The sequence below is a fragment of the Mercenaria mercenaria genome, chromosome 4 (assembly GCF_021730395.1).
Source record: "Mercenaria mercenaria strain notata chromosome 4, MADL_Memer_1, whole genome shotgun sequence".
Classification (NCBI taxonomy): Eukaryota; Metazoa; Mollusca; class Bivalvia; order Venerida; family Veneridae; genus Mercenaria; species Mercenaria mercenaria.
In genome coordinates this window covers 71,902,465-71,916,599 of record NC_069364.1, presented here as the reverse complement: position 1 = coordinate 71,916,599, position 14,135 = coordinate 71,902,465, and the positions used below count along the sequence as shown (strand labels likewise).

General features: G+C 34.2%; 2 protein-coding genes across 10 annotated transcripts in view; both read left to right on the top strand.

The window, feature by feature from the left end:
* Window positions 1–2,002, top strand: part of LOC128556455 (protein unc-93 homolog A-like) — a 3,314-nt gene extending 1,312 nt beyond the window's left edge. The window contains exons 2-3 of the mRNA XM_053541672.1: window positions 138–405; window positions 570–2,002. Of these exons, the coding sequence (XP_053397647.1) occupies window positions 138–405; window positions 570–841 (540 nt within the window). The 3' untranslated portion in view covers window positions 842–2,002. The remainder of the gene's footprint in view (window positions 1–137; window positions 406–569) is intronic.
* The window catches only part of LOC123552116 (protein unc-93 homolog A-like), a 26,432-nt gene extending 12,297 nt beyond the window's left edge, over window positions 1–14,135 (top strand). For 6 of the 9 annotated variants that reach the window (XM_053541667.1, XM_053541668.1, XM_053541666.1 and 3 more), the window contains exons 2-4: window positions 12,116–13,047; window positions 13,224–13,491; window positions 13,656–14,135. In XM_053541667.1, coding sequence (XP_053397642.1) covers window positions 12,208–13,047; window positions 13,224–13,491; window positions 13,656–13,924 — 1,377 coding nt within the window. In that variant the 5' untranslated portion in view covers window positions 12,116–12,207 and the 3' untranslated portion in view covers window positions 13,925–14,135. The other 3 variants (XM_045341507.2, XM_045341506.2, XM_053541665.1) reach the window with 3 other exon arrangements.

The following is a 14,135-nucleotide window of genomic DNA, read 5'->3' as shown; positions in this document are numbered from 1 at the left end:
GATTTTTGCTGATAATTTTTTTTTACAATTTTTACGTTCGCGTATATCCGTCAGGAATATATCGGTTTTCATTTTTCTCTTAAGACTTGATAAAATGGAATTTTCTAATGAGTATATTTGTTTTCATTATTATCTAGGCATTCATCAGCTGTCCATTAGGAATTCAGAAGCTTGGATTCGTCATGGCAACCTATGGTGGCTCCACGACAGTCTTCGCACTCGTATTTGCTCGAGTCTCAAAATATACCGGACGATACATTTTATTTGCTCTAGCTGGCCTGGTCAACCTTGGTATTTTGATAACGTTATATATTTGGATACCAAGTTCTGAGGATGTTTTTCTCATATTCTTGATACCAGTTATTTGGGGCGTGGCTGAAGGAATATGGCAAATACAGTCAAATGGTAAGATGAATTCTCTGAAACTAAAAAATAAAATTGGAGATTCATATATCACCGCTTTGGAATCAGTAGAAATTATTTTAAATGTCATTCTATTTTAACATATTACTTTTTCTGCTAGTTGATCAATTAGTTAAATTTTGCTTGGTATATGATTTCTATTTCAGCCTTGGTTGCACTGCTATTCCCGGAAAAGAAAGACTCCGCCTTCGCCAACTACCATACCTGGAAAGCGATTGGTTTTACATTGACATTTATTTATGGAAACCTGCTCTGTGTGTCAACAAAATTGATAATCGCCATAAGTTTACTGATGGTGTCGATGATTTTATATTTAATTGTAGAAATTAGAATTAAACAAAGTAAATCTAGTAATGAAAAAGAGGAGACAGAAGAAGGAAATAATTTAGATCCAGACAGCAATACTTCATATGATTGAAATGTTTGCACAATTGTACAGCACATTTTTATAGATAGTAACATTATTGAATTAATTATATCTACTTTTATTGCAGTGATTGATTTTAACTTTTGCACAACACGAATTGCTCAAAAATAAATTATGAATTTGTCTCAAGACATTAACGCCATCTACATTACTACAGCACTTTCACTTTATTTAAACATATATAAAACGTTGGCGTGTTTGACATTTATGTTTATTATACTCTTGGCTCGACAATTTTGTTCCCGTTATATGCAATTTAGTATTACTTGTGCCATTATAACCAGTAACATATCCACCATCAACTGCAATCATTAAATTAGAATGGCATCATATACTACATACCCAAAAGGTATTTAATAGTCATAGCAGCGTGCTGGCGGCCCAGTCGATGTTTCAATAATTTCAATAACTGCAAGTCAACTACGTATACGCCGCAATAGAAAGTCACCTGAACACCGTGAATGTATTTTAAAACACCTCAGTTTTGCAGTCGATTCATAGCCGAAATATGGAAAACCCTATCATTCAAAATATTCTTTTCAGGGTTCATGCACTATCTTTCAAAATGTCGTTATTAATGGAAACGAGGATGCTAATACTACAGCAAAGAAATCCCTTTCATTGCCGTGATCTAATTTCAAATTACCATATACTGATTTTAAATCAAATGTAAATATATAACTTTAATCTAAATGGCAAATTGTCGTGCAACAATGCTTCATTCAATTAACCTCATGATATTAAACCTTTAGGGAAATGGCACCAAGTGAACAGATCTGTTCGCTGTTGTTCTTTCTCGCTGTCGAATAGGCCATACCCGTTTGACTCATTCTTACCTCTGAACAAAGAAGATCAACATGAATGTATCCCATGTCAAACACCCCTGACTATTAAAATATTTTAATTGATTGTGTGGACTTCGCTCCATTTTGACGTTAAAACTTTCAAAAGAGTTGTTTGAAACAGTTTCCATCAACGGTATTTTATCCTTTTAAAACAGACAGGCATCTATCATAAAATCTGAACATGAAATTTTTATTCACATCTGTTGCGATATCGGTATGTTTACAGCAGATATTTTTAACACTGTATATATGTTTTTATATAATTGTTTACAAATGGTTTTTAATATATGTTTCCAATATAACTTTTTCTCGGCTATTCATGTTCTTTTTGTCTCAATCCGCCGTAAAATTCAACTCACTCACTTCCTAAATTATTTAAATGATGTCTTCGTACAGTTTAACGTCAGTCGGTAATTCAACCTGAAAATAAACAAAGTTTAATCTAGGGCAGTCATGCGTGGTCTGGCATAAAATGACGTCAAAAGAACGTCTAAAATCTGTGTAAAACCTAAGTAGGTCAAATAAAACCTGTGAAAAATAGAACGCAACCAAGCAATAAAATAGAAGATTCGGTTTGATTGAGTGTGTTCATGAGAGGTAATGAAAAGTGCAACATCCCTCACGCCCCCTAGCACCGGCTTAAGCGGAATTCTGTTAAAATGAATGTGCTCTATGATCCCAAAGGACCGGAAAATATAACAACACAAGACATTTGGAAAAAAAGACAGAAACTTTTGAATTACTGTAGAAAACAAAAGTTTAGGCTGACTTATCTAGAAAGATAGCTCAGTTAGCCACTAAACTTGTTAAGGCATGATATACCTATATATACATTGTTCTTTTTTTGATTTTCTAGAGAAATAAATGACAGAAGAAATCGAATATGTACATGCTTCAGTTAAACTTTAACCGAGACTGCTATCTTGCGAAAGGAATATTATTATTCATCAAATGATAGACTGATTTTTAATTATACAGGTTGTTCTGTGTATTTTCTATAGATTTAAAAACATAATTAAATTGATTAGAGAAAATATTGTAAACAAAATTAACATTATGAAGACGTCGCTGGCGTAGACCGCAATGTATACCCCTTCTTTAAACAAATTATCACAGCACAAACTATATATGGTAACAATTTGAGATTGGGTACGTATGTCGCAAAGACATTATATTTTTAAATGATACAAACGTAAGTCGTCTTTGTTGGCTAGTTTTGAAGGCATGGGTTCAGTCTTAAGTATTTTGTGAACGACCCTAGTAGTAGTTAATGTATAGGCATTTCTGATCTGAGAAGACGGAGTTTAGGAGAAGCGTTCACAAAGCTCCGGTTGTCATACATCATGATTCGAGGATGTACTTTTAGTCTTAAGTTCCAAGGCGGTTTCAAGGCGGTGCCCCGCTGTGTTCCTTTATTTGTTCGTTTTGTCCAAGTGTGTTTGCTTTATGTGAGTGTGTGTGTGTTGGTCGTGTGCACGTCCGCGTGCTGGGTTAACGTTTGAGGAGGCTGTGTTTTCCCTGTTGAATATTTATCATTGTTTTTCAGGTTCCTACCAAACTGTATGCTTATATTATTCCCTAATATAGTTGTAGGAATGATTATGCCGAGTCTTCAGATTTTGTACTGTACCCTGTGTTTTCTTGGGTAGTAGCCTAGTAGTATAGTAGTTACACATTTGACAGTCAATCCAGAGGTCAGTCCAGGGTTTGAATCCGGGTTCAGGGACTGGAAATTCTGACATGATCTTGAGTGACTCCAGTCCATCTAAGAGACCAGTACTGGTTCTTTCCAGAACATGGGGATGTACGTTCACTGGGTACATAAAGGAACCAGACTGTCTATTCATAAAGTGCTTGGCCAAGTTAGTCGGGCATCTAAAATCTCTCTTTCTCTCTCCCTCTGTTCCGGAGCATTTGCCATGTTTCGTCTCTCCTGTCCGATCACTCCTTACCGGCATTGCTAGAGGATGAATTTCGCGCCCTATTGTTGATGTGTGTAAAGCATCTTTGACATGTTTATCATGAAAATTGTGTTAAGGGGACGCATACTTTGAAATTAGAAAAAAGTGGGTGGGGTATTATAAAATTTACCTGCAAAAAAGTACAAGGTTTTGGTAAATGAAATGAATACTGTTTCAACTGTTATAAGTACACAAAGGATTGCTCACTAAAATAAAAATGAGAAAAACTGAAACAAGAAAGTTATTGTTGAATTACATAAGACTTCTTGTGTACATTCAAAGTAAACAATTAAGACTTTTTGGTGCGAAAATAATAGTGCTTCACTTTGTCCAAACATTTATCAATGTCCTACAGATTTAATTTAAAGAAAGAATGTGAAATAAGTTCACTGTCTTGCTTTTCATTTGGCATATGTGAGCTAAAACACATTATTTAGTTTGTTTACAAAGTAGTGCATAAGAAAAGATACGGTGGTCAAGGAATGCCACATTACAAAACTAAAAGAGTGTATTCCCCTTAATACATTAAACATTTATCATTACAGAAGTCTAGTGGCTTACAATAAAGGCCTGGAAATGTTGCCATTATTAATTTTTAACTTGGTATTCATGAATTGCAATGCACTTAAATATCAAAACACATTCAACAAACTTTTGAAAATGTACTGTCTTAAAAATCCCTAAAATAAGGTATGAAATTTGGTTGAGAGGTCCAATCAATGTGTATATGTGCAAAAGCAACATTCTAATCTTGTTCACAAAAGTTACTAATACACAGCTGGAATGTCAATGATCAAAACTGGACGAATATACAGTTATTCTCATTTTAATGTCATTTATAATTTGTCCTTGAATTCTCCACCATACTTTTCATAACTCTGTTTGCACGAGTTGCACGAGAATGCTGTCATTCACGTAAAAAAATGGGGTCAAATAAGTTGTAAATGCAATATCATGTAAACGTAGTTAATGGATTATGCAGTTCAAGATAAACTTTATCTCATAACGTAACGAACATGTATAATGTTGTAACAACAACTTTACTTACACTGATTTAAGTAGCAGTCGGTTTATAAGTGACTTTATTGATTCATTTTGTGTTTTGTTATTGTTGTCAAAAGTATAACGGAAGTGCCTCACAACTGAAGCGGAAACCAGTTTGATGCGCAAAGTAGTCCACTGTAGGTAATATTTTTTGACAAATGTCCACAGAAATTAATAATTTTCTAATATTAAAGACGAATATCTGAATAGGATTCATTATTTGATAAGAAATTATAATCATCGACATGTTTTTTTTTAAAAATCGTACACGTGCTGACACCTAAGTTGTCTCCCGTTGTTTATTAGAGTTACCTTTCGTCCGGCGCAGTAATACATTTGCAGTGAATCGCCGAGAAGTCGTGGCAAAATTAAAAACCATGTAAACAAACTTAAATTAACCACCTTTTCAAGATGAATTTCAAGTGATCGACATTATGCATTTAACCCGCCTGACCTGTGTAGCATCTTAGATATCTGTTCTAAGGTATTCATTGTGTAGAATGTCATGTTATGCCCTTGCAATGCTAATCCCACTCTGACTTTTTTGTTTACATTTTTTATCAATGAGAAATATGGCGTCCATCCCGAGATGAACTGACGTGGCGTTAAATTTTTACATGTTTAAGCAAACCTGGTGTGTTAGAAAGAAAATCTCATCCCTTCAACATTATTTGGAACACTGTTATTGTAAAAAACCTGTTTTTTCCTTATACAAAAGCTTAATATTTTGTGTTGAATGTACTTTCACAAACACCTCTGTTTTCCTATTACATTCATAGTACCACATCCTTATCCACAAAATACTGAATATTACAGGTGTCCATCAGTATTATATCAGTTTAGGAATATGTTTTTTATTTTCCCACCATCGATTTTCTTGAATATGCGTCCCCTTAAATAATAGGGTATGAAATAATATTTAGGCAATGGATCCGCGTCAGTACCGGAGCAGGAAGTCCTTGTTATAATGCACGCTGCTGTGTTCTGAACACGATTAAGTATGTCCAGTTTATAATATGTGAATAGGAACACCACTCAACTGGTTCATTGTAAAATCATGATTATACAGCAACTTTAATGACAATAAACAAGCGACATTGAGCAAAGGTTAGTTTATACTATCCATTACTGGCACAGGTACAATTTAGTTGTTTATATGAACACTAGTAACTGTTGTCATCTGTCCAAAATAAAACATACATGTACATACAAAAGAAATAAAAGTCGCATATACCTCTGATGCACGCGGCAGAGTTAAAGCTACCACCATCAGAACGAAAATGTGTTGACTAGTGTAAAAGGTACAGACCTGTAAATAGATTTTCCCAGATTCATTGTTAAATGTTTTGAGTTACTGTGACTATCCCTTCTCTAATACTGTTGTGTAATTACTTTATTTTGCAGAAAAATAAACTCAGTTACACACAAAGTCATCAAAATTTTATATCGAGTTCATGGGTTTCTGCCAATGACATCACTGTTTCTATATTAAAATAGAAAATAAAATAAAAATATCTGGTAGGAGATTAGACACAAGCCTCGGAATTTCCCTAGACATAATTGACTTTTGCCGAAACTTTGAATTTATAGATCTGTAACCAAAAGGTGATATCAGTGTCATTTGGTTACAATTTAGTGAGCTTTGTGGTTTTCAATGTCCATTTAACTGGCGAATCATTTGCAACATTTCTGTAAAATATCATAGCGTGAAAAGCAAACGACATTAGTATTGAACTTACTAAGTTACGTTAAGAATACAAATATCTAAAAAGCATGAAAAAAAGATCAAGTACTACAATAACAGAGTAGTTATATAATTAGATAAAATCTTGAATGTGTAAAAGTAGATAACATCAGACGATTAGAAATTCAATACAACTTTCCTTAGTTTGTATTGTACATGTTGATTTGTTATAGCTTATTGCAATGTTTTCCTTTTATAAAATGACAAAGGTTGGGGATTGTATGTTCTTGTAAGCTGTTAGGAGATTTTGAAAACATAAACATGTTCAACCCTTATCGTGCTGGACAAGATTGATTCTGCCTTTGCGACCAGTGTAGATCTTGATCAGCCTGCACATCCGTGTACAATGTCATGTCTGTCTGTTTCGATAATGACCATCTGATCATTCGTTGATAACGCCGATATTATATGAGTGCTTAAATACGACGAAATAAACAGGTAAATCACAAACAGTTAATTAATCACAACAAATGTAATTTATTCAACTAACATAAAGATCCTTTATAATACAGTTTATTAAAGCCGGCTTCATTTACTTATATGTTCATATACGATATGTATATATAGAGCGGCTACGTAGATCTTTAGTCTAGGTAGCCGGAACCGGCTACGTAGACCTTTGGTCTAGGTAGATGGAACTAGCTTGAACTAGCTACCTAGCCACTGTCTAGGTACAAAAAGAGGGGTTTTAGGTCCGTCAGTATGGTCAGTTTCTTAAGGACTCCTGATAGTCCCGCAGACGTTTGGGTGCAAATCATTTAAATATGCCACAATATACCTCAATACATAAAAGATACTTTTTAATCAGCCACACTGATATCTGCATATAAGGGCTAAAACCTCACACACAAATTACATCACTCCCGCTAAATTGCTAATACAGTTAGTCAAGTGAGCTTGTGGTTAGTAAGTTTCAGTAGGTTCAGTTTTAAAGTCCAATTATTTTCCAATTAATCGCTCGTATACGGCCTTCCTATTATATCCGATTAATCAATTATCCTTATGCTATCCGATTATCCCCACTAATTAATACAAAGCTTTGACAAATGAAATACAATACATCTTTTATCTATAAGTACCGTACAGTATTATGGCGTTTTTATTTTTAGCAACATGTAAATAAACAATCTGTACCTAGCAATCTCTTTTAAAACAAAAGATACTGGAAGTAAGATAAATAGTTGGCTTGATGGCGCAGTAGGTTGAGTAGATAGACGTGTAATCATTTTGCAGTTATAGTTTTGATGGTTCGAACCTTGCATCCGTCATATTTTTTATTTTGAATTTAATCTATATACTTTGTGTAAGTTTGTTTTTCTCTGGTTTCGAATTTATACACGAAAGCCTCAAAAACAAAGATCATATTAAAGATGAAGCGTATTTAAACATGATTACGTGTTGACAGTGGCATATTTAAGTTAGTGAAAAGGTTAGTACTAGATTAACAAACTTTTGTTGTTTTCGTTGAATCGTATTGAAAAAAAAAAAAGGAAATTAAATACAGTTTTCAAAATACTTGTTTACGGGTCCGGGAATCGAACTCCCGACGAAAAAGTGTAAGACGGATACCAATACCGCTCGGCCAACGCGGAATTACTATTTGCAGCGTAAACGTTGTGTATTGATTTAAATTTATGGTATTGTTTTGTTTGTTTACATTTCAAAGCGCCTTATTACAGTCCATAAAATAGACAAACATGGACAGATCCAAACGGAAGGGAAAGAACAATTTTATAGAAATTTTTCAATGGCAAAATACAATACATATCGAAGCCCTGACCAATCTATAAACCGGGCCAGTCTATTTTTCACGGCTGACCCATTTAAACGAGTTGTACTGTTCGATATTAAAAAAAATACCTATACATGAATATCGTTCCTTAGACAAAGTATGTTTATCGAAATTATACTTACGCTAAAATAACACTATCTTGTTTGGATAACCAAATTATAAAAATACCCCAAGTGAAAATCAACTCAGTGAACATAAAATAGTATAAAAGATTTGTTGTTAAAATTTCGAACAGATACATTTGCTGAAAATATGATTTACTTCCTTTATGAGCGCCGAGTATTCCACCTATAATAAAAACATAAATGATGGTATCTTAACTAAAGATGTTTAACTAAAATTCAAAATTATTTATTGAAATTTTCGTGTACGAGGGGTGTTCGAAAAGTACCCGGAAAAGTTTCATAACTTATCTATTTATACGGTTATTAGAATGAGAATTCTAAAAGTGATACTTTGATATATTTTGTACATAATTCAAATGACAAAATGATACAAATTGCAATCTTGCAAAATCCACAGTCACTATGGTAACGTTGGGTAACGTTGGGCGGGGCTAACTATTCATGACGGGAAAATGGCATCTGAAAACCCTGCCTGGCACCTCTAAAATTTACATCTTTTCGAAATATTCGCCTTTGCATGATACACATTTCTCCCACCTACACATCCACTTGTCAAAGGATGACCTGAAATGCTCCTGTCATCAACATCTTAAACCTACTGACGCGCAGCTCTGATTTCAAGGTCGGAAAGAGCCAGAAATCGCACGGTGCTAGATCCAGGGAATATGCAGGATGCTTCACTGTGTCAATTCCCAACACTCTCAGTGTTGCTTTGGTGACCACAGAGGAATGGGACGGTGCATTGTCGTGATGTAATAGGAATTTGCCATCAAGTTCCTGTCTTTTCTTCTTCACTGCTCGTACTAGATCACGCTTGATAACCTCATGCCTTTATCATGGCATCAAATATGTATATATATAGAATTCTAGGAATCCATCGAGCGCATACCTCAGACATGCCGAGCTCCCTAGTAACTATTGAATTGACTGTCGACGTGCTAAGTCCAACTTATAATTATTATAGTTGTTGATATTGAATTGTCACGTTATTGCTTGAAACGACGCTCGACAATGTTATGCGTACGGAATAATTTCACGATGTCAGTAGCACGATATATCGCAATGTCACCTCGCGCTCTCGTGTGTCCTATCGCATTGTCGCGATGTCGTATCGTATTGTCATGCGTCGTGTTCAGCTCTTTTCTTGGCCTCTACATACGAAAACACGATAATACAAAGAGACATTGTAGTAATTGTGGTGTTGCATTACCTTGCATCTAGTCTGCGTCAGCAACACGGAAAGCGACACTCCACAACACGATTAGTGTTGAAGTTCGGTTACACAGAATTTATCTTACTATTAGATTGTGTCTGCAATATTCCTTCAGCCACGCCCTAAATAATTTATATCAAAAAGATAAGAAAAACATCTGAATTTGGTACTCACATATATAACTTACCAAAGTTAAGCAGACCAGCGAGTGCGTCCCGTATATTTGGAGAATCGAGCGAAGACTAGAACGAATACTCTCATGGAGCCACCATAGGAAAACTGAAAACATAATCTAAATTAAAAAAAATACTAAGATGTAATGGATTTTTATCAAACTTGGTGTGTAACAATATCGTAAGGTCACCTGCTATTTTGTTACAAATGGGGATAGGGACCAATTTAGCTAAAAATATAAACACTTTTAATGACCTCTTCTCAAGAACCGCTTGATGAATCTTCATCAAACTACTGCTGTAATTATTCGTCTAAGGATAAACGAAACAAAATTGCAACCCTACGAAATCTTTGTGAAAAATTAAAAGAGAACCATTTAAATTGTTAAAGTGTGGTGTTTAGTTTTGCAAGTTGAAAAATGTTAGATGAAAGATGAATGTTAGATGAAAATTTCATTAACTTCTTTCCTTATTACAATTCGCCGACCTTCTTTTTTAAAGATATTTCTTGTTCTGATCTTCACTGCAATATTTATATATCCATATACAGGTCTGGCTGAGAAGACAAATGACCGTACAATTCGCACCTGTTTTCTATTTTAGTATTGAAGTGTAGATATTCCAATACCTTTAATAAACAAATCACCCAGCCATGGGAGCGACACAATTTGGTCACTTAATACAGGTGGTTTCTTAACAAAAGTAGAAATTAGAGCAAAACTGTCAATTTGAGAAGTTAGCTGAATGACTGCTTAAGGCAGGTGGTTGCTCAATATAGGTGACCGCTAGTGCAGGTTCAACTGTATTCTGATTCCGTAGACTTACGCAAAAATTTCAGATGATAATGACATTTATTATATGTAGAATATCTGTAGACATTGTCACTAGACTTTTACATAGGATAGAAGGGCTGTTTTATCCTTAATACAGTCGCAACAAATGTTCTATGCCATTTGTGAAATTTCAACGTATTCTAGTTGCATGACGCGTATACCACAAGGAACTTTTGAAAGGTATTCCATTTTCTATATCAAATGTCTACATATTTTATTGTTGTACTCGAAAGTCTGTTTATTATCGGCTTGGAATGACTGTTGGATATCTAAAGCTTCCATAAGGACCGGTTCAATTACGGAAGAACCGCCGAGGACAAACGTACTTTAAAAGCTACATCTAAAATGAAAAGCCAAAATTAGTTTCGAGTTAATCCACTAGCGTATCAGTTAAGCCGTTTACTACAATCACCCAATAAAATCGTTGTATTTGTCAGAAAAAATCCTTTTCGTAAATAAATTTAAAGATAAATCAATAATAATGTATTTCAAAAGCAGTGTAAAACAGCGTGGCATTCCTTATTGTATACTAAATTTATCACCTGTATAAAATCTTTACATATGGATATCTGTTTCCCTAACAAATGAATTATTAAATGGTTCTTAACCAGTTTTGATATTCCCGTTGGATGGCAACATTTTGGAGGAGTGTGACATGTGTCACGGAGCTAGTGCCCGTATGTTCCCTTTAATAATCAACTGTTAAGCGAGTAAGTAAATGTATTGGATATTGTATCTGTGTCATTTCCTTGAAGGTCGTGCATTAAAATTTTATCGGTAAAGGCCACGTGTATGTGCATTAATATTTGTTGACATCTTTGAGCAGCAATGTTGACAACGATTTAATAATATATGGAATAGGATATAAACAAGGTTAGCTTATTTAGTATTTTATAATGTAAAACATATTCCGGTGTCGTGAAAGTAACATTATTTAAGTACGTGTAGTCGTATTTTGGTAATCTACAATTGTTTTTAAAAGCAATTCCATTGGGTATCGAGTTATAAACTTTTTAAATATAACAGTACTGAATCATGACACGAGTGATTACAATTATGGATTAAAAGTATATGCGGTCTACCGGTAAAGGCATTTGTATTATTGTATTCCACGTTTGAAAAGTAAATAATCAACATAACGGGAGTGTTAGAGAGAAGTTTCGGATTTATTGAATATTTCTTTCAACGATAACTTGCATTTTACATTTCGAATATATGAAGCTGTTTATTTTAGTAATGAAAAATAGAAAATTATGACCAACACGTGGTTCCGGCTGTTATTCTTTGTATTTCATCATAATAATATTGTACTTATTTAACATCATAATACAAACTTGTCAACGGTTCATTTAGATTACAAAAAATGAGGAGTATGTTATGAATTAATACTCACCTGGTTTTTTTATATTTAAAGAAGACTTAAGTAAATGTTCAAATAATAAATATGAATAGGGCTATTGTATTAGGATTGTTTTCAAGGTTGAACGCTATTCAGTTTAGATATTACCTTTAATTGCTATTCTTTGCTTTTTCAGATTAACAATAATTCATCTTAATAATACTGGAAATCAGGAAAACAACCTCTAGATACGAGCTTGTAGGAACAGAACAAATAGGTTCATTCAAAATGGATATAAAAACGACAGGGAAAGAATACAGAAATACATTTGTGTTGTCAGGAGCCTTTACAGCAATATTTACTGCATACCTTGCAATACAAAATCTTCAAAGTAGTTTGAATCAAGAGCAAGGCCTTGGAATAATCTCCTTGTCATGTATGTACGCTTGTATAATCATCTCTGGCATCCTCGCACCTGCCATTATTCATGTTTTTGGGGAGAAAAAAATTCTCGTAATCTCGTTCATATGTCACGTAATCTATGTAGGAACTAATTTTTATCCAACCTTTGCGACGTTAGTGCCGTCATCAGTATTGTTAGGCCTCACGGCTGGACCAATGTGGACGTCTCAAAGTGTATATTTGGCTGATATGGCATGTTCCTACGCAGACAGAACTTCGAAAGATGGTCATGCTGTTCTTAGTAAATTTAATGGAATTTTCTTTGCAATGTTTGAAACCACGCAAATAACGGGAAACCTGATTTCATCTCTAGTTCTTCAACAGGGCAGCTACGAAAGTAGTTCCTCAGCCAATGAAACAACTGTAAAGTTTTGTGGTAGTGAAGATTGTCCAATGGCGGTCAATGGCACAAAAATTGATGAACCCGACCGTCATATTGTGTATATCCTTTTAGGTATATTTTTGATATGTGATGTTTTTGGTGTTTTTCTTACTGCCTGTTTCTTGCCGCCGATGAATAAACTTGCATCGAAACAGAAAGTGAATCTGTTGAAATCTTTAGCGTCATGTGGAAAGGGTCTCACAGATTTAAACCTTGTTTTTCTGTTACCCTTAATAATGTTTATGGCGATGGAGCAAGCAATTCTGTGGACTGATTATACAAAGGTAAATATAGATAATTACATATTTGTACAATTGTGATTTTTGCTGATAAAAAAAAAAAGATTTACAATTTCCACTTTCGCGTATATCCGTCAGGAATATATCGGTTTTCATTTTTCTCTTAAGACTTGATAAAATGAAATTTTCTAATGAGTATATTTGTTTTCGTTATTATCTAGGCATTCATTAGCTGTCCATTAGGAATTCAGAAGCTTGGATTCGTCATGGCAACCTATGGTGGCTCCACGACAGTCTTCGCACTCGTATTTGCTCGAGTCTCAAAATATACCGGACGATACATTTTATTTGCTCTAGCTGGCCTGGTCAACCTTGGTATTTTGATAACGTTATATATTTGGATACCAAGTTCTGAGGATGTTTTTCTCATATTCTTGATACCAGTTATTTGGGGCATGGCTGAAGGAATATGGCAAATACAGTCAAATGGTAAGATGAATTCTCTGAAACTAAAAAATAAAATTGGATATTCATATATTACCGCTTTGGTATCAGTAGAAAATTTTTTAAATGTCATTCTATTTAAACATATTACGTAGTCTGGTAGTTGATCAATTAGTTAAATTTTGCTTGGTCTATGATTTCTATTTCAGCCTTGGTTGCACTGCTATTCCCGGAAAAGAAAGACTCCGCCTTCGCCAACTACCATACCTGGAAAGCGATTGGTTTTACAATGACATTTATTTATGGAAACCTGCTCTGTGTGTCAACAAAATTGATAATCGCCATAAGTTTACTGATGGTGTCGATGATTTTATATTTAATTGTAGAAATTAGAGTTAAACAAAGTAAATCTAGTAATGAAAAAGAGACAGAAGAAGGAAACAATTTAGACCCAGACAGCAATACTTCATATGATTGAAATGCTTGCACAATTGTACAGCACATTTTTATAGATAGTAACATTAATGAAGTAATTATATCTAGTTTTATTGCAGTGATTGATTTTAACTTTTGCACAACACGAATTGATAAAAAATAAAGTATGAATTTGTCTCAAGACATTAACGCTATCCACATTACTACAACACTTTCACTTTATTTAAACATATATAAAACGCTGGCGTGTTTGA